Here is a 26,612-nt window from a genome sequence, read left to right as displayed (position 1 = left end):
CCCAAGTTTCTATAGTATAATCCACAACTTGTCGTTCAGCTCCATCGTATCGTCACGGCTTTACGATTTACAGTAGCCGACCAATTTTTCGGACCTGGAGGGGAACGAAAAATAGTCCGAAGAAAAGAGCAGTTCGAAAAATCCGCAAGTCGCAAAAAACAACTTTATTTCGTTTATATAAAACCGAAGAGGCCGCGAATGGTTCCTCGTCTTAAATGGTACCCTCGTGTGGTTTCCTCACGAATGGTTCCCTCGTACGAGAACGTCTGCTTGCACCTCTGCAAGTGTCCCGTTGTGTTCGTAAACATTGGACTACAAAGCCAAAGCGTTGTCAATGTCTTGCGTTGACGGTTGCAGGCGGACGCGAGTGCCTTCGTCACAGTCAGAGTCGATTTGCAGCAGCGCAGTCACTTGGCGCACAATCTCATGGTCCGTTATTTCCACGAACCACACTATAATGCTGTCCACTGCAGCAATAAGATCAAAGTTTGTTACCCCGCCGGGAGTGAAGCCAATCTCCACCCAATCCGAAGTTGGGCAGGTATCTTAAGATTCAAAATGGCGTCGCCCTGGAGTCGCACCGTGGCTCTGTCGCGGAAACTTTTGTCCGTAAAGTCGAACTTTTGTCCTTATTTTGCCCGAAATATCCGTTATTCATATACATTACTCCTATAGACTGGCGGTTCCTCGGGAAAGTCCGAAGTATCCAGAAAGTCCGAATTTTTGGAGTCCGAAAAAACGGTCGGCTACTGCAAATAAAACTATTCTGTAGGTAGCGAAATGCGTTTGATCCTTGTTCGATGCTTTTCGTAGAACTGCACAAAAACGGAAACAGAATGCGAACAAGGAAAGTTGGAGGACGCACCATGAGCAGTCCTTTGTAGGCGTAAATTGAGCCAAGGAAGATGGTCATCTTGTGGCTCTGGCAGAACTCCATCTCGGGGATCACGGACACGTCCTCGTTCCCCTGCGACGCCTGCGAGAAAACGAAGGAATGAATAAATGAACAAATGAATAAATGAATGAAAAAAAGAAAGAAAGAAAGAAAGAAAGAAAGAAAGAAAGAAAGAAAGAAAGAAAGAAAGAAAAAATTAACGAATGAATGTATGTGGGCAACCCGGAGTACCTTGCGCAGGGTTTAAATGCTGTGCGATAACTTATAGAAAGTGACGCAGGGATGTAAAAGGCTCACAACCACTGTAAAAGGTTATGTGATACCCCCCAGTGGGGTCTGAGTGAAATAAAAATAAAATGAATTAAAATGAAAAGGCTGGAGATTCAGGCAAGTTGGGTATGGTTCATCTTAGCAACAACGGCGCACAATTCGACAGGCACGCGAAGACGAGAAGAGCCGGCAAGCACTGACTCGCAACTGTTTTCTTTATTAAACATACCCGGAGTATAAAGGCCTATGCGGCCCAGTTGACACAACCTATACGTGCGTAAAGATTCTCGGGCACACTCGGCCACACTTAAGGCATGCAAATGTAGCAATCTGAAACTTCAAAAGATGGGAAAGAAAAGAAAGCATAAGATGACCGCATCACGGATTGCGCCTCGGGTGAGCCTCTACCACATTAGGTTTCAAGGATTGTTGCATTTGTTTTCTGCATTTGCGACCGAGTACGCCAAAATTATGACGCATGCAAGGCATGTAGATTGGCCCGCTTATGTATTTATACTCTCGATATTTTCAATAAAATAACCAGTTGCCGGTCTCAGCTCTTGTGTCTTCTCGTGTTCCCGTCCCTGTCGAAGTGTGCGCTGTTGTATTTAAGATGAGGCACAAATATGACGACGGTATACACAGAAAACAAGAGTGAAGGAGGGGTCAGTGCAACTTTAGCGGAATAACCACAATATATTGTACAAAGGGATGACAATTTAAGTCAATCCAGTGCGCTTTAGAGTGCCTTCATGATTTCTGTAGTTTCTAATGCTTGTACGAAATTATCCTTACGAACAAACGACGGTGCAATGGACCATAGAGTTTCATACTAATATATACTAGAGGAAAATCTGGCGCTGCATTCGCAGGCCGCCGTGGGTGGCGCCACTGCAGCTAGCGACGTTCCTCGCCTCCTTGGCTTGGTTAGCCACATGGCTCCTTTGTCGTCTTGAAGCCAAAATTAATAAAACGAGTAACATTGTGTTTTTGTTCATCTTGCATGAAGCTTCTAAATAATCCCTGACATATACATCCTCCTGGAGCTTTAATTTATAATACTAAAACAAATTCGATTAATCTTCTGCAGCAGTATTGTTGCATTTTTGCAGCCAGAGGCAACTTTTCAGCCTGTTCGTGAGCCATGCCAAAGACAAGTGGAACGTGCCTGCCCGGTACATGACGGAACGCTCGCCGAAGCGCGGCTCCCCTAGACAGTGGCGCCAGATTTCTTTCTAATGTATATTAGTATGAAACTCTATGCAATGGGTGATCTCATTGTGTGTAAGGATATTTAAGGTGTAACATAGACTCCTGGGTGTAGGTTCGAACAAATTGCTTACGAGTGTCTCTCCACTATTCCTGTACTGGAGCATATTAACAACTGCTGCAGACAACGCCATGCGTTCGAATCTCAGACTCGACCCATAGTTCCGACGGGAGCAGAGAGTACACAACGTGAATGACGCAAGTTCCTTTTCTGCTAGTGTGGAGAGGAATTTCCCTCTCCTTCCTGCTGCACGACAGTCCCCTGGCCGTAATGACGAAGGGAACCGGGGTACCACTTCTCAAGAAAGCAAAGATACTGCACCCCCTGTCTTCGATTAACGTCACCAGAGCAGTTTTTTACCTGCACTGGCTACACCAGTGCAGAAACTGCAGTGTCCTAAGAGCCTGCACTCACTGTAGCCAATGCAGGCTAAAAAAAAAACCTGCTAGCTGTTTCTGTAACTTAATAAAAGCAAAAAAATAATATATTGGCTCAAACTTAGCTCGTTATTTCATTTAAGGAGGTTCACAAACGGAACAGTGTCAATGTACACGCAACATCCCCACAATGGCCCTACGAGCTACACAAACAATCATAAGCCACACCACGAACACAACCAGGAAAAAAAAAACTAATTTGGGAACCTTACAGCAGCGTTACATATTTTGTTCGCACCAGTCGCGCCATACTGATGTTTTGTGCGTAGTGTGATTGCCTCCTCGCCATTTAGGGCCAACACACTATTTAAAAAGTACCGGCTAAATTCCCAAGCCAGCCTTAATTTTCTTTGAAAAACTGGTTACATCACCAGGCCTGTTAGATTACCACTCACATTTCTCCTTCGAGAAACTGACACACGCAGAAAAAGGACCCGGGTTGGATCCCTGCTGTGGTGACTGCTTTCTGGTGGACGCGAAAAGCGAGAACGCCCGTGAGTGGAGATTTCGGAGCACGTTAAAAATCCCCAGGTGGTCAAAATTAATCCGGAGTCCTCCACTAGGGCGCACCTCATATAGCCCAGGGACGTAAAACACCCGCAACCAATATATGGACACACGCCGAAAAAGCAACGGTTCCCTTTGAAATGTTCAATAACCAGGAAGAGGAATTTCAGGAAACAACGTTTTAAAGTTGCCACGAAAGAGACGCCTTTGTACATATAACAAAAATACAAACTTAATCGCGAAGTGAAAACAAACGATCGAGATATTGAAAAAATAACATGAAGCAGTGGCGACTCTCCAACAGCTATGTGACGTCACAGAATGTGTGAGGATTATGTGACGTCACAGAATGTGCAACGGTTATGTGACGTCACAGCTTACGTCACCTATGTGACGTTATGTGGCGTTTTTATGTGACGTCACAAAATCGTGTTTGCGCAATTGAGAGCCACCAACCTAAGCCACCCGCCGAGAAACAAGACTGGGCGATTGAAGTGTGGCCTCTAGTTCCCTTTAATCGTATCACTTTAATCATAACCTGTGGCTAACAGAGTGATAACTATCTTTTGAGTGCTTGCAAGGTATACGCCACTGCTGCCCGTATCAGGTACTGTCGCACAAAATTTGAAAGTTTTTCCGTATTTCCCGCATTTTTTCGGGCAAGAAAACTTCTTCCCTCTCTGGAATGCAGCCGAGTACAGTTGAACCTCGCTATAGCGAACACTGATATAGCGAATTATCGGCTATAGCGAACAAAATACGATCTTTGGTTGATCACGCTTCATTTCAGTGGCACTTAATCTTTTATAACGAAAGTTAAACCGTGAGCCGCGCGCGATATCGGATATAGCGAAGAATTATGTGACAAGGAGGCTAAGAAGCTGCTTGGAAAAACCCTTCGACATCGGAAACTGCAGAAGTATGAAGAACCTTTTGTTCGTGGACACTGAGAAAAACTCCATCCTGCTCAGTGCTGTGAATAGCCACCAGATGAAGATCACATCCTTCATCAAATTAATAAAGACGCAGGCCAGTTTTCTCAAGTGAACCTTGTTCTGTTGTAATTTCACGTACTCATGTTTTGGCTCATTCAGCTTGGAATGCAACAAGGAGAAAGTTAAGGGTTACCTTGTTTATAGTGGGTTGGAAGCCTGGAAATTCCCTTTTTGTATCAAGGATTTCTGCGCGAGCCAGATTGTCGATTTGTTACAGCCGATTTTTATCTCTACTGTTATAACGAATATCGGATATACCGAACTGACATGCTGTTCCGACACTACTTCGGTATAAGGAGGTTCGACTGTAGTTACGCAGGGCTAATTCTTTCAAATGAAACAAGGTTTTATTTGGTCTTCATAACCCCTCAAAAATGGAGTGCGCGCAGGCATCATCGTCTCCAGGGTGTTTTCCAATAGCCCCTCTCGCCGGCTTTTTCTTCACGGCAAACTGCAGGCAAATTGTTCGACAACCTCGACAACAGTGCTTCGCGAGCGGCTTGTTCGCGTCTCGAGGCCTATACATGTCCTGCGGCGGCTTTCAATTAATGCCACGTGACGTTACCGATCGGTCGACGGAAATTCAAAACCGCGGCTTTCGCGCGGCTTTCGAAATTGCCGCGCGCCCCCTGGTGGCATGTTCAATGGTCGAGCCGAGACCCGATCAATCAGCACGTACGCGCGTGAGAGTGTTGTTCGTCGTACGCTTGTGTTCTAGGCTGCTACCACACTTGTTTTGTTTCCTTCCCTTGAACCTTTTCACCTTACTTCCGCTGAAAAAGTTTTCCGAGGCAATCCATCAGATCCGCGGGAAGTTCAAAAAAGGAATTCCAGAATATGGTAATGGCGGTGCGCTTGCGGTCTACTTAGCGATTTAAATCATATTTTTTTTTACTCCTCGGAGCATTGTTCACTCGGAAAACGGCCTGGTAGTGGCGGTGTTTTATTAGACAGGATTGTACGCTGAAAACTCAACCGTTGCCGGTTTTCCCATTAATGAAAATAAAGATTGAATATTAATAAGGGACCAATAAAACTGGTATACGTAGCCGTCTTCTTGTTGAAAATTATGAGTCTACGAACAAAAATGTTGTAATTAACTTATTGGGAAGACCGCGAAAGCGCCGCAACATTGTGCTCTCGAAACTCCAGTTTTAGAAATCGCCTCCAACGAGAAAAGTGGCAAAGAGAAAAATAATTCTTCTACCGTTTTGATGAAATCGGATCACAAAGGAAATATAAAAGGATACAGAAATAGAAGAGACCGAACGCTCTGTTTTTGCAGACAGCGTTCCGGACGAAACGTACGAAGCATTTAGAGCAACTTAGTAAGGATGGCACTGCTGAGAAGACCAATAAAAATTTTAGTTGCGACCACACGGGGCCACTATGAATTTTAGCGACAGAAATTTCACATGTCCTACTCAACAGAGCTCAATCAATCAATCAATCAATCAATCAATCAATCAATCAATCAATCAATCAATCAATCAATCAATCAATCAATCAATCAATCAATCAATCAATCAATCAATCAATCAATCAATCAATCAATCAATCAATCAATCAATCAATCAATCAATCAATCAATCAATCAATCAATCAATCAATCAATCAATCAATCAATCAATCAATCAATCAATCAATCAATCAATCAATCAATCAATCAATCAATCAATCAATCAATCAATCAATCAATCAATCAATCAATCAATCAATCAATCAATCAATCAATCAATCAATCAATCAATCAATCAATCAATCAATCAATCAATCAATCAATCAATCAATCAATCAATCAATCAATCAATCAATCAATCAATCAATCAATCAATCAATCAATCAATCAATCAATCAATCAATCAATCAATCAATCAATCAATCAATCAATCAATCAATCAATCAATCAATCAATCAATCAATCAATCAATCAATCAATCAATCAATCAATCAATCAATCAATCAATCAATCAATCAATCAATCAATCAATCAATCAATCAATCAATCAATCAATCAATCAATCAATCAATCAATCAATCAATCAATCAATCAATCAATCAATCAATCAATCAATCAATCAATCAATCAATCAATCAATCAATCAATCAATCAATCAATCAATCAATCAATCAATCAATCAATCAATCAATCAATCAATCAATCAATCAATCAATCAATCAATCAATCAATCAATCAATCAATCAATCAATCAATCAATCAATCAATCAATCAATCAATCAATCAATCAATCAATCAATCAATCAATCAATCAATCAATCAATCAATCAATCAATCAATCAATCAATCAATCAATCAATCAATCAATCAATCAATCAATCAATCAATCAATCAATCAATCAATCAATCAATCAATCAATCAATCAATCAATCAATCAATCAATCAATCAAGCAAGCAAGCAAGCAAGCAAGCAAGCAAGCAAGCAAGCAAGCAAGCAAGCAAGCAAGCAAGCAAGCAAGCAAGCAAGCACGACGGCAATTCCTGTACGTTGTTCAGCTCTTGGCTATTTTGAGTGAATGTCGTTAGTGGACATGTGCTATGTTGTGAAAAACAAGACAATAAATTTTCTTGAAATTCTGATTCGGTGGTTCCGGTTAGTGCGACTAAGTTCGTGCTAATGTGCTGCGAATGTAATTTGAAATTGGTTTCAGCTGTGGAAGGTAAAAGATCATAATTCGAATGTCTCGCAAAGCGCACCATCGAGGCGATCGGGGTTTCAGCAATGGTCCTTGGCACGACGTTTCGATGCATCGCGTTGTCGCTTATCTTTCTCCCTGAAATATCGACTGCGTGTATCGCAGAAAGCTTCCGTTGGTACAGTTTAGGCGCACCCACAGTTTTGATCAATATCCTTGAAAATTGTGGCATTTGCTTGGGTGTCACAGTTTAGGCCTAATTTCTATGGAATTGAATCCTGCGCTTTAATATTCTGAATGCTGCTTTACCCCCAAAGCTCCACCAGAAGACCCAATATTTTTTTAACACGCAGGTGTTTTATTTCCGGCCACACCAAGATTTCGCTGATGTCATATCCGTCCCGGAAGTGACGCCAGTACAACGAAGCAAGCGGCCTGTAAAGCATGCACCCCTGCACACGGGGTCTTCTTGCAGGGAAGCAACCTTTAGTACTAAAGTGTACGTTGTACTTAGATACCCCAAGATTTCACTGACATCATATCCGTCACGGAAATGACACCAGTACACCTTTGCCGAAGTGACCAGCCAGCAGGACGTCGCTCGCCAAGCACACCCACAAGACAGCCGCCGACCTGCAAATCATGCTCAGCTGCAGATTTCGCTGTACATTTCACTTTCGTGTTTTACTGATTCCTACGACCGATGAATCAATCAGTTTTTTAAATGCAGAGCATTTCAGTAACTCACGATGTCACCCGCATTGACGTCCGTAGTCGTAGTCCGCACCCCTCCCCCTACACTATATAAAAAAAATACTATCCGGCGCCTGGTTTCGATCCGTCGACCCTGCGGGCGGAACGCAATGTACATGGTGCTCTACCCACTGCGCCACAAAGCCGACACAGAATGGGAGGCTACGAACGCGCCTTATATCCTTGACTCATTCAAACTACGTCAAGAAGCTGCTGATACAACGCATTCACTACCACCAACTCCCCAAACACTAAACGTTAACGCAATACACTTTACGATAGTAAACGCAAAATGTGGCAGTGCAACGCCGGCACGTGCGGGGGGGAAAAGCACAAAGAGAACAGAACTCCCCCTGGCGCAGTTTCAGGCAGGGGGCGCGCGAGCACTGCGAAGGCGGGAAATTTGAATTGCATGGGGTGGTAACAGTAAGCGGATAACGGCGGTACAGCCCATTATGGCGAATCCTTGCTCTGCACTTCCGACAGCTTTCACATTGAGTGGAACGGCTTTAATTTTTTTTCCGTTTCCAAACGTAGTGAAGATGGGAGTGACGAAATAATGCATAGAATATGACGGGAAACACAGATAACGTCTGTTTAGAGACAAGTAACAAGAAGTTTTAATTGCTAATCACCTCAAAACCATTTCTATTGACTATACAAAGACTACAATAGAAAGAAGAAGACTATACAAAGAGGTCTATACAAAGAGTACAACTAGAGGTAAAACTCCGAATCCAAACGGCAATTATTTATAACGGCGAGCCTGGTTGCTATGGACGCATTTTTGTATATTGTGATGCTGAACAATTCAGGCACTAGTTCCTGCAATCAAGCGCTGCAATATGCAGGGGAACGGAAAATAAGTTCCGCGCTCGATGTTCGGGCGGGAAATTTAAATGTGCAGGATTCACGCGCAGCCCTCAGGCGGGCTATAATGGACGGATATCGAATAATTTACAACATGAGGGGTTCTTAAACGCCCGCCCGCACACCGTGCAGGCGAGAATTTTTCCCGCTTCCCTTTAATTACAAATTTAACCCACCGGGGTCGGAAATCGAACGCGCGACATTGTTCAGAGAACCAAGGCGTTTTGAGACAGAGTGCCACCACGACAAAAGGCGTGACTGAAAATTTATAGATCGGTAAGAGCAGTACACATAAAAAAATTACGGTAGTCAACGTTTATTCGAAAAAGCCATCGGGTGCATTAAATGTTAAAACAAACCTCAGCACTAATCGAGCGTGCCAGAAAGCGGCCGGTAGAGGGCACGTCCTCCTTTAACGGGACGCCGAGGTAACAAGCCAGCAAGCAGTCACAACGTCGGTAAATCAGCGAGCGTGTATTCCAAAACCTCATCCACTCTCGACCAACTCGCAGCGAGGATGCGTGCCGTTACATAATTGCCTAGAACTGGGTCATTCGGCGTATGTTTGCAGAAAGAGATTAGCGAGCAGGGAATGAATAAAGCATCTATTGGGGGGGGGGGGGGTTGGTCCACTGGCCTAACGAGGGAAGGTTTGTTGGGTCGTTAGGATGTTGGTGATCAAGGAGCGAATGGTGGACCCGTGTTACGAGAATAGCCAGCGTCGTCGGTCCTCCAAGCAACCCACGGGCGGAATTCATGTAATAAAGTGTCTAGTTTAGGCTTACACAGTGATGCATTCTGACGACACTTGACGATTAGAATCGTACGTTGCACCATCCGCGTCATCTATTTGCCTGACAAGCGAAAATTATATATAAAACTGGGAAGATGGTAGGGAACACAAGACACAAGAAAAGAAAACTTCGAACAAGGTAGCGACCACGATTGTTGCCAATGTTTCAACAAAGTCTTGCCTTCAGCCAGAGACTTGCCTTCGTCAGGGCCTGACGAAGGAAAGTCTGTTGCTGAAACGTGGGCAACAATCGTTGTCGGTACCTTGAACAAAGTTATATATATACATATATATATATATATATATATATATATATATATATATATATATATATATATATATATATATATATATATATATATATATATATATATATATAGGGAGCAGTTGAACTTTTGAATATGGTAGAGAACACAAGAAAAGAAAACTTTGAACAAGGTAAAAGCACGATTGTTTCCAACGTTTCAGCAAAGAGAGGCCCTGACGAAAGCAAGTCTCTTTGTTGAAACGTTGGCAACAATTGTGCTTTTACCTTGTTCAAAGTTTTCTTTTCTTATATATATATATATATATAAACCAAAGACAGCCCTTCTCGCAATCATATATATATATATATATATATAAATGCCACATAAATGCCTCTCTTCTCTTCCCCGTCAAACCTCTAACGCTCTCGCTCCTCCCGTTTCGCCCCTCCCGCGAAAAACACGGAGGTGGTTTGCTAAAGTCAATTCAGTTTTCGCGCGTTTGAATTCTCCCGTGCCATCAATGAAACCGTTCGTTACTGTAGAATTTGGAACACTGCCACGAGGGGGCGCCGCCAACGGTTTTTGTATTTTGAGGTCACAACATTTTTTTTTTCAAGACCTATTTTATATTTATTTCAAAAATCAAGCAGCCACGTATTTTCCATTAGAAGAACAATGCAAATATCCATTACTTAATGATCTCTTTCTTTAATTAGGTCTAATGCTTCCTTTTTCTTCCACAATACTGAAAAGTATGAACCTTTGCCACCAGATTCAGTAATTCAGAAATGCTTTGCCTATATAAACGTCTCGTTCAAGAATTCTTTTTAACATTTGGGCGGGAAGCTGAACCGACATGGACAGACAGACAGAGACAACAGATAGAGACAGACAGAGACAGACAGACCAAAAGTTTTGCGTTTAAGTAGAGCAATAAAGACTGCCGTCTTCAAAAATTTCTCCAGAGAACAGCACTTCTGCGCTTCCATTGCCTCGCGGCACAGATTCTACTAGTTGCTTGCACCGCACAGACAAGGTCTTTCTCCGTGACTTTACACTCGGGGTGGCCTACGCATCGGGAGCGATGAGGTCCCGGGTTCCTCATTATAATCCCCCGCTTATCTCCACTTTTCTTCTCTATGCCGCGACTGGTAGAGCAGCCAGGGCCGGACGCTGGGTCTCAAGCACGTTCGCCTCTAGCTACCCCACCGGTCACCAGACCACGAATCGTCTATCAGGGCACTGCACGCACGGTGAGCCTTTACTTCCACTCCTCTCCGGTAATCAAGAGTATATATACACCAAAGACTCTTTTAGGACGTACAAACAAAAACACACGACTTTTATTCCACAACTTTATACGACTCAGTCATTTTCGCTGCCACTACCGGTTCCTCCATGGCCGGCTGCGTTCACGGCTGCTTGGGTAAGTGGGTGCGCGCCGAAAGGACGCGCGGTGCTGCAGGGTTCCGCTACAATGCAGCAGCGTTGACAGGCTGGCAGCGGCAACCCTTTGGGCATCGGGTTCCCTCGGCTCGGCTGCTGCTCACTCTACCGCATTTGCTCAACGGCTTCCGCGTTGACCCAGGTGGCCCACGGCTCGGATCGATCGCTCGTAGCATGCAAACACGGCTCGGCTCATTCATTCCGAGCCCTGGGGAGACGCCGACAGCGAGCCTGGCCCCGCGAACACGACGCGCCAGCTCCCGCCTGATTCGCCCGCGAAAGAGCAGAAACAAAAGGTCAATAGGAGGAAAACGCCGGGGTGGTATTCCTCCACGCCAAGGCTACGTTTTATCTCCGCTCCTTTTCATTTTCTCCTTTTCTTTTCCCGCTCGCTTTTGTGCGCGCATTTTTTGCAGTTCCTGCGTGGATCTGAGCTGATGCCACCTCTCCCTTGTCTTCACGTACAGCAAATAAATCCTCCGGCCGCTCGGCGCACTGAATTCTGGGAACAATCTGCAGCGAGAAAGGCGTTAAATAAAAAAGAAGAAGGAAGGAAAAAAGAAAGCAAAATTTACAACAGCATTGTTGGAAAAACGACGGGGAAAACAAAAGCAGCTGGTTGCAGGTGCCGAGGTGCACACAGAAGTTTACTTCTCAGAGTGCCTGAACATGGTTAAAGCATTTGGGAATGGGGTGGCCCAGTCACTTTGGCGGGAAGAGCTTTCGAATTGCAGACTGCTTTCAGAACGTTCGTAAACCCCGCGGTGTTGAACAGGCCATAAAACCCAAAACAAGAAGCGTGACCGAGCGAGGAGTTTTCGCAAAACGGGTGAACTCCAACAAGGATTTTTGTACATTTTCATTAGTTCGAAGAGAAAACGTTAAAATTCGAACATTGGAGTTCATAAGTTTTAAGTCAATAGTTCTGAGAAACTCCACTTCTTCCTTCCTGAAGATATTACTAGAGTTATGGCATTACGGAGAAAACCCCAATCCTAACACTTCAAAACGGTTCCGACGAGATAGTATTCAAATTGAAATTCTAGGACAGAAACCGCGTTGAAGAAGGTGGCGTGCAGATATCTGTACCGTAATCGATAGTTCAATCGGCTCGATGGGTAGAATGAGATATATTTCTCCTACTTTGGTTAGGTATACCGTTTGTGGTATCCAAGGTTGTGCGTACCACCCTTCCTCCCATTATGTAGAAAAGAGCAGAATAACATAAAACAGACAAAAGCCCTGTACACGCACGAGATGCCCGAACAACTAGCCTCAGAACACCCCCTACCCAAACAAAACTCCGCCGAACACTTGAGTGCAAGCGCCTTGCCGCGCTAGTTTGTTTCTGAGAAGAGGGTTCGGGTAGTGTTTATTCGAGGCAGAGCGATAATTGCATTAACACGACAGTCTCTGTGATAGACCGTAGCTTCTCAAACAAGGGGAAAACCACCAGGAAGACAAATAAAAAAAAAAGCCCGGCCTGTTTCTGCTTACTGAATGCCGGTACAGCCTGGTAAAGTAAACGAGGAGCCGACTCCACTCCGACTAATGTTACTGGGTCTACTGGCACTCGTCTTTCTAATTTTCTTGGGCTTGGAGGATATTGGCGAGAAGAAGCAAGGCCGGATAAGTAGACAGCAGGCCGGTATGCCCTGCACGTAAGGGAACCGCTCACGGCTAGGCGCGAACAACGACACGCTCGGACGTTCAACGGATTGAAATTGGAGTGGTTGGTGCGTTGTTGTTACTAACGGTGGCCAAACTTGGGACAAACATAGAGGGTGCGTTCCAATTAACCCTTTAGACGGCTTTGTTGCCGTCTTCGCAGACAGTCCGCCATGTTAAGCCCGTTGCAATTCGAACGAAGCCGTCAACGAAGACTGCTTCGAGGAGACAGCATCGAAGCCAGCAACGATGCAGGCTACGTTCCTGTCCAAACTATCAAGCGACGCCAGCGCCACCTTTTTGCGTAGTCATGTTGTTAAAAACTAACGTCCTTTATTGGGTACAATTTACAAGTGGTAAAGATAATTTTGTTGAATTTTTAATCACGTAATGCTAATTATAACGGCAATGTTATTTACGAAACCTGTGGCTTGCGTTCCTCAACATGTCTGCTACGAGGTTGTCGTTTGCGTCGGTGTTGCGTTCGTGACCGCTGCGCCGTTCCATTCTAATTCCTTTAGACGTCTAATTAGGCTGCCTCGTAAGCTGTTTACCAAGCTGTCCGCGAATTGGAACGCAGCCAGAGTCAAGACGACTAAGAGATCTTGTCTTGTCTTGGATCTGTGCGCGGTCGTAGTCTGTTTCTAAGCCAACCTCGCATGCGACCACGTGACGAACCACCATTCGTGAACGTCACAGGCTTTGTATATGGGTCATGTAGTGTGTATGCATTGTACATTCCGTCATTAGATAAAGCATCTGCGTTTGCTCATGTTTCTGTAAAGCCTGTCTACTCACTGTTGGTGAGCTGAATTTGTTGCCGTGCCCAGGTGACCTTGCAGGCATTAGTGATTTCTGTAGGTGCTGTTACTTACCGTTGTTACCATAGCATGTGTAGCTATCTGTATTGTTACCTCAGCAACTTGGAATAGTGTAACTAGACTTGGGGGTACAATTATTGGGGGTTTATTTAAGGAAAGATAGAAAGGGATACAGACCCAGCCGATAACTCGCAACGCTGCGGTTCGCTGATATTTCGAGGGTGATGACAGTGGTACAGCCTAACTTCGCGTACAGCAGGGTATTAAAACCGGTTCAAAAATTTTTTATCGCCGTTGTGCGTTGAGCTCGCCTTACAAAAAGAATGAAGAAGATAAGTTTTTCCCTGATTCGTGTAATCCGAAACCAGGACGGCAAGCGATTCCGGATGAAAAGAGAGCAAGGGAAACCGACAGAGAGCGAGAGCGATTGAGAAAAAAAGAAATCTGGCAGCATGTGAAAAGATAAAACTTCGGGAAATTTATTGTCTCGTGTTACTCTCAAAACGACCTCTGGGGAAGAGCGAAGAAACAAAAAGAACATTCGCCTCATAGAGAACTCATTTAAAATTGAAGGAAACGGCGAGAGTTTAATTGCTAGAAAAAGATACTAGGATTTTTTTTAATGTTTTTATTTTTAAAGAAGTTGTAATTTTTAAACAGCCGTTTGAGAAACTCGCTGGGAGGGAAAGATTAACCTTTGTATGAAATCGGCGCACGGGAACTAGAAAACAGGGTACGTGTTGTTGCTAATAAATACACCAGTGGGAGCTAGGAGCACCGAAGATTGCTTAACCGAACCCGACGCTCCAACAAATGGAACGACATACACCTAAAACCGAAATAAAACACTACTCAGGGCATTATAGGAAACAGACCCTAACTTTTTTTTTTTATTATAAACGAGGCTCTTCTGGAAAAGCCGCTTTTTAATTTATGGTTGGTGCCGGCTTCAATGAGCCAGCAAACCGACTAGTCGAGCTTTCGTGCTAATAAAAATTTTCTTCGCGCAATTCAAGTGCTATATTTCTTGTAAAGTACAAAATTAGCGGTATTTTAGAAGATGAAAAACTGTTATGGCGAAATTATCAACTTGCCGACCACCGGCAAGTGAGTTTAATAAAGGCTCAGGAGACACTAGAGATAAATTGGTGAAAAAACAAACAGTAAACAATGAGATAAGGGTACAAAGGGGTAAACAAAGCAACATAAAGACAGCAGACAAATTCGTGTACGCGAGGAAGCATCCATAAAAGCAACAGACTAGAGAAATAGCGTTAAGAGCAACTTGCAAAACTAACAAACAAATCTTCTCCATGGACGCAGCAGGCACGCAAAACCGCGGAAATGTTCATATTTGAACATTTTTCTACACGAGGTAACAGAGACAAGGAAAGAAGACACGCCACTTTCCTCTGTCCTTCGTTTTCTTGGTTAGCTCGTAGACGAAAATGATAAAGCAATGACTTATTTCCAAATCACCCGGATGTCTTCAACTGGGACTCGTAAAGGATTACAGTAAAAGCTCGTTATTTCGAACTCGAACGGGAGCCATAAAATTGTTCAAATTAAGCGGAGTTCGAGAATTAGCTGGAGGGCGCTAGAATGAATGTAAATAGCGCCGCACTGCGCGGGAAGAACTCAAAAGAAGCCGTCTCTGGACTCGTTATTGCGAATTAGGCGCTACTACACGTTTGTGGCGGGTGATTTTGTAAATAATGTTTCGTAAACAATAATGGCATGCGCCGGAGCACTGGGGCCAGTGGCGCGACGCCCTTTCTAGAAGCGAAATAAACTGTTGCAGGAGCGTAGCGCTCGTGCCACGCTTGTGTTTTAGGGGCGAAGCTCCTTAAGTCATGGGTCTGTCCATCCCTTGTGTCTCGTGGTACGTGACCGCCGCATGCTTTCGGAGATGTCGCAAAGTGGGCCGCGTTGCACGCGCAAGAACCGGCTGCAACCGGCAGCGCAAACTCGGCACCGGGAGCGCGAGCTTGTCTGTGCTCGCCAACGGAGGCGCGAGCGCACGTGCACTGCGAGGGGGAGATCACGCAAGAGATCACGCCACGAACGCAGGCAGTCGTTCTCGGAGATCGAACGAGACGCAAGGACCTTTGCTCGTTTCCTCTCGTCTTGTTCGGGCACAAGTTCGCCCTAAATAAAAGTTCTTTCTTTACCGTTGTGTCCCATCCTACGTGACAAATTGTGGTTGAGGTGCGGGGTAGTCCTCGATGGCGCGGGGTCTTTCACCAGGTCTGGGCCTGGGAGCATTGACTCCGAAAATAAAAGTTGATTTGTACAATGTACGCACACAGTCTTACGTCTTTCTTAATGATGTAATGGGCGAACTTTCACGGGAGAGTTACGGTTACCGATGATCTCCCCCTCTCGAGCTTCGCCCCACTTATCATCATTCATTCCGTGGATATGGCGTGATTTTTTTATGTTTCATTGTTTTGTATCTCTAGTAAATTCGGTTTGTTTTGGATTTGCAACGCGTTGCAGTCACTCTGGGCCGACTTTTTCTGCGAGGAGCGATGGAAACAAGGAAATTAACCGTTCTGGATACCGACGCGCTCGAATTATCAGGATTTTTCCCCCATTGAAATATACAGGGCTGTGCCGGGAACACGGCGTAAGTTCGAATTAACCAGAAGTTTGAATTAACCGAGATCGAATTAACGAGGTATTACTGTAATGACAAACAACAACAAAGGGAAAAGGAAGATGCTAACGTAAATTAACAGTTGAAGGACATCGCTACAACAAAACGGCAATTCTATTGTACACGTGATACCGAAAACCTTCCATCCTTCGAAAATACTACACAGACCAAAACTGAAGTGCGCCTTAGGAACGGCCCAGGCGAGGAAAGGACATTGTCAAGTTAATGCAGGAGGAAGGGGAAAAGACATACGACGGGGATTTTCGCGTTTCCACCAACTCGCCCAAGTTATCCTCGGCCGTTTCGCTTCCAAGCGGTAATTCATTTTGCCACCCAAAGTTTCTGCACATCGCAGAGCATCCGGCTGACACGCCATGCATCTCTTCTCAGAGCGAGCTTTTCTTGGACGCCAAACGGCGCAATTCCTAGTTGCGTGCCTACGCCCGGGGGGGATGCAGAAGGAATTTCTTCGCCGCTGCAACCAAGGGGTGTTTCTCGCTCATTTGTTGATGCACTGCCTTCAGTTTCCCTAACAACGTCATCGCACACGCGAGCTTTCGAGAACTAGCCGGCCAGTCTTGACGGGGCGATGAGCAGGAGGCCGACCAACCATTAGTTACGTACTAGGCCACCACCCAACACTGCAGCCTCCCCTCTAAGTTATTGAGAAATACTTCATCCTTACAGAAACGGCAGACTTGATGACCCGGAAGCGCATAAAACTCTCACTAAGCAGCAGGCCACAGCTTGGAGACGGATTCAAACTGGGACGTACGCAAACCCTGTCTTACATAGCTGTTGCTACCCTGCCATACAAGGCGACAAGTGCAAGCACTGCAAGAAGAGAGCGGATTTAGGACACATCATCTGGTCTTGCTCCAAAATACATAGAAGTGATCACAGAACACTCATCATAAGCACACCCCAGCAGTGGGAGACAGCCTTGCTCAGCTCGGAAGCTGAAATCCAGCTACAAGTAGTCAGGATGGACGAAGCCGCCGAAGACCAACGACTCCTGGCTGTCGGCTGAGGGGGAATGGGTGGGGCTTCTAACATCTCCTACTCGGAACCTCTTACCGGGCAACCATAAAAGTTCTCTCTCTCTCTCTCTCTCTCTCCCTTAAGTTGTACTCATCAGGTCACAGCTCTCTCACAAAAGAGCAGGAGACAATGTTCACACAGCTTCGAACCAAACCTTTTCCCCTCCCTACCCTCTTACATGCCAATTTTCCTACCTTTACACTTCCACGTTGCCGCACTGCGGAGAGCCCGCCACACTTTACCCCATGATGTGGGCTCACTAAGAGAATTCAACTTAAATTGAGGACGACTTAGCGCGCAATGGAACGGAAGATGATAGGTGTAACATTAAGGGACAAGAAGAGAGCGGAGTAGGTCAGAGAACAAATACGTGTTGAGGACATGTTAACCAGAGCTTGAAATGGGGCTAGTTGGTTTTTTTCTCGGAACATTGCCGGCGCTAGGCGGGACAAGGACGACGAATTACACAGAAATGAGCTTCATTTCTGTGTAATTCGTCGTCCTTGTCCCGCCTAGCGCCGGAAATGTTCCGAGTAAGGACATGTTAGTACAAATTAAGAAGAAGAAATGAGCGTGGGCAGGGCATGTAATGCGAAGGCAAGATAACCGCTGGTCACCAAGGGTAATAGAGTGGGTCACTAGAGAAGGCAAGCGTGGCAGGGTGCGGCAGGAAGTTAGATGGGCAGATTGAGATCAAGAAATTTGCGGAGTAACTTGTTCGCAGTTAGCACAGGACCGGGATAATTGGAGATTTATGTGAGATGCCTTTGCCCTGCATGGGTATGGACAGGCTCATGAAGATGATTATGATGATGATGATGATAATAAGTGGCGATTGTACAAGCTGTGGCCACTGGACCAGGTACGGCTGATGTATCAGGTGACGAAGGTAGCGAGATGCATGGAAGTTCGGACTAAGTACTCCCACCAGCGCGCGATATACCATCCGATGCCCAGCAAAGAAACCGACAGCTTGCTTTGCCTCAGTGCTTGTGTGCTCAGCAGTGAAGACTGCCTTTGAAGAAGGCAACCACATTCAGGTTTACGACTTTGAACAACTTCCGTCTCTTTATTCACACCGGGCAGGGGTAGGACAGGAAAATTACGTAAAAGATTTTGTGCTCCAAATTTTCACAATCCAATGTGTAATGTTCCCCGTCCCCAGGCAGGGACCAGATAAATAGAACGCTCAGTACGCGGAACCTTCACGTATACCAGGGAAAAGTGCATACGTTTACTTCGACATTACTAAAAAACCTCCTTTGTTCGAAAACTTAAATAAAAACCTAGGCGCTACAGGAAATGCGGCACGCTCTCACTTTATGAAACATTCCGGTACCATCGCTACGGTGCCGTCGTCATATTAAAAGTTTTCGTCAATGTAACTATTGCCTTCGCAGTGAAGACAGATAAAACGTAGGAACGGTCTTTTCTTACCGGGCCACTAATACCATTCACTAAATAGCACAAATCCTTCGAAATGTCAGCACCCCTCCCAATCTCGCTTTTAAATCAACTAAAGGTTTTCAGTAAGCGTTTATAGCGCATACAAATGCCTGTGCAATTTCTTGTTATACTGACATTTTTCTCCTGAGAACGAGTTAACTGCTTTGGAGTTCGTTGCCACCGGTGGTGTTCTTCCACTTTCATTGCTCATCTTTCGAAACAGTTCTATTTCCCAACCGCTGCTTCTGAAGCGAGCTCAGGGTCCCAGTGTAGTTAGACTGCGGCGACGAGCATAACTTACTATCCCGATAAAGTGCCTGAAAATTTAAAAAAGCAAACCGCGACACGAATAATCGCGAAATGCGAGTTTTTACGCACTCATGAGGAAATTCGTTCTTTGACACACACAGACACAAAAATAAAACAGCGCAGGTTTAAAGACAAGACAGCCAAAGCGGCGCTTTTCTTATCATTTCCATCTTTTTTTGGTGGCGTTCCAGAGCTTGTACCTTTTTGCTGTTTCCTTTTCCTGTACCAACTGGCACGGCTACACAGCCGGTTACACTCTTGCGCGCATTAATTAGCTGCGTTTTTCTCTAAAGCTGCAGATTTGATTCTACTGCACGGAATTAACAAGGCACGCTGCAGAGACACCCACACGCAGGAGGAACACGCAGCGCAATCGCGGCGCGAACAAGTGGCGCGTGCATGATTGAGGGCTGAGCTGGCTCGACTCTGCTTGGCTCGGCTTGACTTGGGTCGGCTCGGCTCGGCTCGCTTGCGGAGACAGAACCAAAGCGGCCGCCGGCGTGCCGTCCGGTTGCAAGCGCAAGCGGCGGACGCTGTCTAATTGAAAAGTTGCCGGTGTCCCCGGTCTTTCACCCCAGCCCATTTCTCAGTGAAACGCGGTATCTGGCTGCGAGAGGTCGCTTTGTCGCTTTTTTTGTTTTTTGCAGCATGACCGTTTCTAACTCGCGTTTACGGACAGATAATGGAAACATCTCGACGCGCGTAACCTGGGCTTAGCGGGCGCTACGATTTCCTTCTGTCATATTGTTGTCCGAAAGAAAGCCTGACATTTTTGTCTGTGCTCTGGAGTTAAGTGCGCGCCCTCCGCTCGCTGTCGCTGTCAAAGGTTGCTTATACTTATCTGAAATGGTAAAAGAAAGGGCACCCAAGAAAAATGACGAGCCAAGGCACATTATGTTCAATCTTGTTATTGCTTCATACCTGCAACCCGGCTCCCTTTAGCGACTGTAGTAGTAGAGACGATGCGCCGAAACGGGTTACAGCTTACGAAGACAGCTCCAGACCACGCGCGTATGATCTTCATTTTTGCGCCATGCGCGGATGGGCCTGCCTTTAAATTTTTGTTTGATTCTTTATTTTTCTTGTTACCTTGTCACGTTTTTGTTCAAATTTTCCGTGGCAGAGCGTCCTAATCTCATGCTGGTTGCACCCAAATTTTTATCCCTTGTAAAATTACGCCTCCTCCCCTGCTGCAGTGCCCTCGAGCAAACAAACAAACAAACAAACAAACAAACAAACAAACAAACAAACAAACAAACAAACAAACAAACAAACAAACAAACAAACAAACAAACAAACAAACAAACAAACAAACAAACAAACAAACAAACAAACAAACAAACAAACAAACAAACAAACAAACAAACAAACAAACAAACAAACAAACAAACAAACAAACAAACAAACAAACAAACAAACAAACAAACAAACAAACAAACAAACAAACAAACAAACAAACAAACAAACAAACAAACAAACAAACAAACAAACAAACAAACAAACAAACAAACAAACAAACAAACAAACAAACAAACAAACAAACAAACAAACAAACAAACAAACAAACAAACAAACAAACAAACAAACAAACAAACAAACAAACAAACAAACAAACAAACAAACAAACAAACAAACAAACAAACAAACAAACAAACAAACAAACAAACAAACAAACAAACAAACAAACAAACAAACAAACAAACAAACAAACAAACAAACAAACAAATAAATAAATAAATAAATAAATAAATAAATAAATAAATAAATAAATAAATAAATAAATAAATAAATAAATTCATTTCATCATTTCTTTGCCCCTAGCCTTCTCTGTGGTGAATACGTCGCTGGATTTAGAGCCAGTTATGGCGACTTAAGTTTTCTTTTTAATGCTTCTGTTTTCGCCATGGTGTTTGAATCAATCAACATTTTACGGCATAAGGTTTTTCGCGCTCTCTCGTTGAAACGTTTTGTATGCGAAATGTACAGGTACGTGACGAGGCAGGAACTCAGCAGAGGGACGCGCGTCGACGCAAGGCACGCTGGTCACACACTCGGCCACTCACCACAGGTTGTCCTCGGCGCGCCTCTCGGTAGAAGGGGTCCACAATCTGCCACGTCGTCAGGATTATGACGTCGAGCATGAGGAACACTCCCACCACCATAAACAGCTTGTAGTCCTTGATCACCTGCGGATCGGTAAGATAAATCGCTTTCAGATTGCGCGATAACCCATGCAGGCAGTGTGTCGAAAGGTAGACTCGAGAACGGTAAAGCCTAGCAGACTCTTTAAAAGATGAGCAGATATTGAGCTTCTTTTTTTATTTTCAGCTGTTGAGAAGATTTTGAAGAGCAAAGCGCTATGCTTTCAGGGAAGACGGCTTACAAACAAAACTAATACGGTGCTCAGATACCGCTAAACGTGTCTCACGGCCAATGAGTTCCCCTACTGTGACTTTATTACCGTTGTAGAGCACAAGATCGAAAACTGTCATGGAGAAGTTCTTGTTTGAGACAGTGCTTTATTCATGGTTACTGGTTTTAGGGAAGACGGGTTACAAACAAAGACTAATACGGCGCTCGAAAACGGCGAAACGCGTCTCACGGCCAATGAGTTCCCCTACTGTGAATTTCTTACCGTTGTAGAGCACAAGATCGAAAATTGTCATCGTGAGGTTCGGAATTCAAGCAGATCTTTAGTCATGGTAAAAAATTCAGGCATCTTTACGAAGCGAGCCATGACGAGTGGGTGAAGCACTGGGGATCGTCTCACCGTACATCACCCATGGCATCGCCCACTCGCGCATGTAAATGAGTGACAAGGCGTTTGTACAGTATATACAATTCCAATCCAATCCAATCCGATACCATTCAATGTAATCCTATCCAATACGATACAATTAAATTTAATTCAACTCAATCCAACACAATTCAATTTAATCCTATCCAATCCGATACAATTGCATTTAATCCAATCCAATCTAATCCATATCCAATCCATATCAAATCCTATCCAATCCAATGCTCCTAGCGCATGGGGGGGGGGGGTCACCAGGGTGTTACATTACTGGTATTGCATTTAGGAATGCGTACCAGTCAAGCGAATCAAAGCAGAGAAAAAGAAAATGCAGTGCTCACCTTTTTGTTGAGCTTTATGTTCGTGAAGATGGCGTGAACGCGCCACGTTTTGCTGAACATGGCGCCGAACGCGAGCGTGAAGCCCGACATGAGCACCCAGGCCCGCGCCTGCGCAGTACGAGCGGAACGGCGTCACACAATCGTTGCGCCGCACTCACCATGCTACACAGTCACGGCGCAGTCACTGCTTTTCGAGGATAATGAACGAACTAGCCAACCACCAGGTGTTTCTTGGCGGGTTCTAGAAAACCTGCGCAAGTTGTGCTTTCCACCAACAATACCTTCTCTGACATGGGCAACTCAACTAACCCAATCTAAGCGGCCGGCTCTGCAAACACGGCAGAATATTTTTTTTTCTTTGACGTCATCTGCATCACGTCAGCGCACGAGGTCCGTACATTCGGCCCATCTACATTAAACAAAATTTTTAATCGTATCGCAGATGTAACGGCAAACTTATATTAGTTAAGTTCTGTTCGTAACGGGTGGTAGCTGTTCTACGTTATACCATTTGTTTTGTCCTGTTGCCCGATGAGGACTTTGATCTATTTTTTGCTCCCCTCCATGACTTGGCATTTCGCCTTCTGGGTTAGTACACTTAAACTTTCGTGCTTGGGGGAAGTGGACATTTCTCTGACGTGGATTCGAATGGATACCGCTGCACTTTAACAAAATCTGCCGGATCGTTTCTTTTCTTAGACAAAACATGTGTGACGTTTGTTGATTTGCTATCTTGTAAAGGTCTTCATTCTCAAGCAAGACATCCTAGCTGCAAAAGATAAGGCGTTATACCCGTGCGGCTTCGGTACTTCTGCCCGGTACTTCTTCAAGGGGCCGTACGTGCAACTCTTTTTTTTAGCTTTTTTCGAAATCCTAAATGTTTGTAGAACCTAGTCATTCCCCACATTCCGGGCTTAAATTAGAGGGTCCCAAAGTACCTGAGACAAAAATTACTTTTATATGCCCATCAGATAACTTAGAAAGTTGCTCAAAAGATTTTTCTCCCTTTTCCTATTTTGGTTTTCTTCGACCGTTGGAATTGCGTCATTACAGTGGTGTAGCTTCTATTGGCTCGCTTTTTTCAGTCGCAGCAATGAACGCAATCGATAGCCTTTTTGAAAAGAGGGCCACAAAAGCCGAGCAGAAATGGAAGGCGTGTCTGCTGCGACGAGCAAATCACGCAGTGCCGCTCCGTGCCGGCGATAACTGCAGCTATAGCGATGCTTACAGATGCGAAGGAAAGAGTTCAAGCGTTTATCAGAAGTGTTGCAGAGTCCTTTTACCGACGCTTTCAATTCAACGTACCAAGAAGTTCAGGTTTCCTGCGAAGGCCCCTAACTTATAAACAATCGCCGAGCCACCGGCTCAGAGTGACTGGCAGGCATAACCACGTCACAGTATAACGCAAGATGAATATGAAGCTACTGGGGAAGATATCGGACAAAAAGCGGAGGACAGAGCAGTGCAGCGACCACTGACCGCGCAGATGTAGGGGAAGTTGGCGACCGACGTGAATCCGGAGTCCATGCCGAGCAGGATGACGCTGGTGTAAGTGAGAATGCAGCCCACGATGATCAGGTTGTTCAGGTACGGGCTCGACATCTTGATGTACCTACGACAACCGGCACAAGACATCTTGTTAGAGAGGGGCCATCTAAGCGCAAGCACATGGGACATTCGTTAGCCTCTTTTTCTTGCAATGGCATGCAGTGGTGGTGATAGCGCGGGGTGGTAAATAGTTCAGGGGTGGTAGATAGTGCAGGGGTTGTAGATAGTGTGGGAGGGCAGATAGTGCCGGGGTGATAGATAGTGCGGGACGTTTGTGTGAACGATCTGGGGACAGCGAGAAGTCCTATGACTTAACGGGACCAAAAAAAAAAATTATGAGATTCGTAAAAACACATTTAAGTCAATTGGTATAAATATATTTTCTTTAATACTGAAATTTTCAGAAATTCGAAAGTCGGTTTAAACATTGGTCCAAGTTATTCTCACACGCATTAAATAGCGCGTGTAATGATGATGATTATAACGATGGTAAAACCATTGGGATAACTTCATGGACGCAAAAAATATTGTGATGTATAAACCTTCCAGCAAGATTTTATTCGTTTGACCTCATTGGGAAAGAAATACCAAAAATACCTCAATTTGTTTCCAGGTTCGTTACCTGGAAACAAATTGAGGCATTTCTTTTCAACCTTTCGAAGCAGAAAAAAAAAACCAAATTGTAACTTAATGGGCCCAGGAGGTTTTCCGGAGATGTGAGAGCAAATTTTGTCCATATTCGTATAGGTGATGCCCATTGTAAATAATCTTTCTTAATATTTTCAGCGAGTTTGAATTTGCCTTGATGAGGGTTTGGTTTGAGTCGGTATGATCGCTGTCACCTCTTGGCCCATCACCGCCGTTCCCGGATTTCATTAAAAAGACAGAGACCGGGGAGATACCGCAGAGAGAGAGAGAGAGAGAGAGAGAGAGAGAGAGAGAGAGAGAGAGAGAGAGAGAGAGAGAGAGAGAGAGAGAGAGAGAGAGAGAGAGAGAGAGAGAGAGAGAGAGAGACCTCTGGTTTCGGAACTTGATGTTGATGACGAGAAAAACCGAGGCGAGGATGATTCCCAGCACGCAGAAGATGCACAGGCTAGCATAAATAGTCAGGTTGACGCGGGTCCGCTGGATCACGATCAGCGTCCGGTCCATGGGAGGATCCCGGCCGCCTGCAAAAAACATCGGATCAAAGAGCGCGTCATCGAGTCATATTTGTGGTCGTAAGTGCTATCAAGCTCAACTAATTATGCTCTTGAAGTCACGGAGGCCGAAGCGAAACCATGGTCAGGCTTAGGCACCATCCTGAAGCCTAACCTTTTAAAGCAAAACTTTCGTCCAGCGGTTTTCGAAGTGTGCGCAAGTTAACCTTTTGACCGGAGATACAGCCGCGGCGACACACCCCTCGAAGCGCATCACGTGATTCACTCGGCCCGCCATCGGCGCTGCGAACAACGTCCTGTTTTCAGTCCTTTTGCGTACGTAGCGGCGCGGCCGCTTAGCTGATAGGCAGCCGACCAAACCCGCAGCCTCCCACGCATGCGCCGCTGGGTCTTCTCGGGCTATGCGACTCATCTTGCGCCTTGTTCGTCGTGAAAGAGGAACGCCGCGTTCGCCGATAATAAAAACAAGGCCGGGCCTCCTCCTGTGAGCGTTGCACGGCACCGACCGGCTTTGAGTCATGGTCGGCAATACAGCTACATCAAAAGGTTAACCAAGCGAAACCAAGACTCAACCACACGAAGCCCAGATTTTGCTTTGCATATCCAAATTTAGCTGAACTAAGCCGGAACCACATTTTGGTTCATTGTTTGCAAGTGAGTTCCTTGATGCGGCACAGGTGCTGGAAACTTGGAAACATAACCCGAATTGAAAAAGAGTGTGTCTAAATCTCCTCGTTGAAGCACGACCAGACACTTTCTAGAGTGATCGAAAACATTGACTTTAGCGACTAGTTTACAACGGATGTTTGACAAACTCAGTTGTACAACAAACAAAAAGTCCAACATACTCGCATTTACCGATGTTTGAGACTGTCAAAGAAATTGCGCTCGCTCCAGCGCTAGAAAGCTCAGAGCCGCGGTGGAGCATGTTTTGCCAACGTTGCCTCTCTCCACCACGCGTCGCCCCAAGCTGAACTGGTCATATGATTGAAGCGTTTCGTGCACGGGTTCTGTATCGGTTTAAAATGTCTTTTTCACATGCCGCCGGTAGGAATTACCACCGCCGCAAAATAAGACCCGGCACCAGCGGGACCACACCTGAGACGTACTTTTTGGATAAACAGTGCGCGGTGCATCAAACGGAACGAGCGCACGATCCTCGCCGTGCGGCTGCGAGTTCACCGCCGATGAAAAGTCACGTGCCACCGATAGCAACTGCAGCAGCGTACACCGCGAAAGGGCAAGGCCAGGCCGCACACATGCGGCCAGGTCTTTCGTTCGCTTTTCCAGCCTTGAGCGGAGAGCGGGATCCATGGTGTCAACAAAGATTAAAAAGCCAAAAGAGCTTGCCCGTAGCAGACGGCAGCCTGAGGAGCGCAATAGCGGAAGTGCGTCACCGCTGAGGAGCGCAGCATCATGGGAGGGAAGGCTCTCGCACCGTCAACAGCGAAGAAAAAGTTGAAAGGAGGAGGAAATGCGGCGCGACGATAACGCGTGGTTTTTTATTTACGATTTCTCAGCTCATACTCGTCGCTTTAACAAAATTCTTGCGGGAGGAGTGATACCCTGAAAGGTATCGTACCTATTACAGGAACAACAGGAGGGTGCTGGCACCGCCTCACCCCGAGTTGACTAGAGAACAAGGGTCTACGTTCAGGCAGCTACAGACAAATTCATTAATGACC

The 26,612-nt window shown here is 45.2% G+C and overlaps 1 protein-coding gene across 1 annotated transcript in view; it reads right to left on the bottom strand.

Moving 5' to 3' along the window:
• The window catches only part of LOC144163045 (gamma-aminobutyric acid type B receptor subunit 2-like), a 376,861-nt gene that overhangs the window by 32,677 nt on the left and 317,572 nt on the right, over positions 1–26,612 (bottom strand). Inside the window, exons 10-14 of the mRNA XM_077693831.1 lie at positions 24,783–24,936; positions 23,699–23,831; positions 22,220–22,327; positions 21,148–21,270; positions 866–976 (exon numbers count right to left, since the gene is read on the bottom strand). Coding sequence (XP_077549957.1) covers positions 866–976; positions 21,148–21,270; positions 22,220–22,327; positions 23,699–23,831; positions 24,783–24,936 — 629 coding nt within the window. The remainder of the gene's footprint in view (positions 1–865; positions 977–21,147; positions 21,271–22,219; positions 22,328–23,698; positions 23,832–24,782; positions 24,937–26,612) is intronic.

The sequence above is a fragment of the Haemaphysalis longicornis genome, unplaced genomic scaffold (genome assembly GCF_048455015.1).
Source record: "Haemaphysalis longicornis isolate Haplotype H1 unplaced genomic scaffold, Haemaphysalis longicornis Haplotype H1 scaffold_12, whole genome shotgun sequence".
Lineage (NCBI taxonomy): Eukaryota > Metazoa > Arthropoda > Arachnida > Ixodida > Ixodidae > Haemaphysalis > Haemaphysalis longicornis.
The sequence above is the reverse complement of the archived record's forward strand: the minus strand, read 5'-3'. Positions and strand labels throughout refer to the sequence as shown.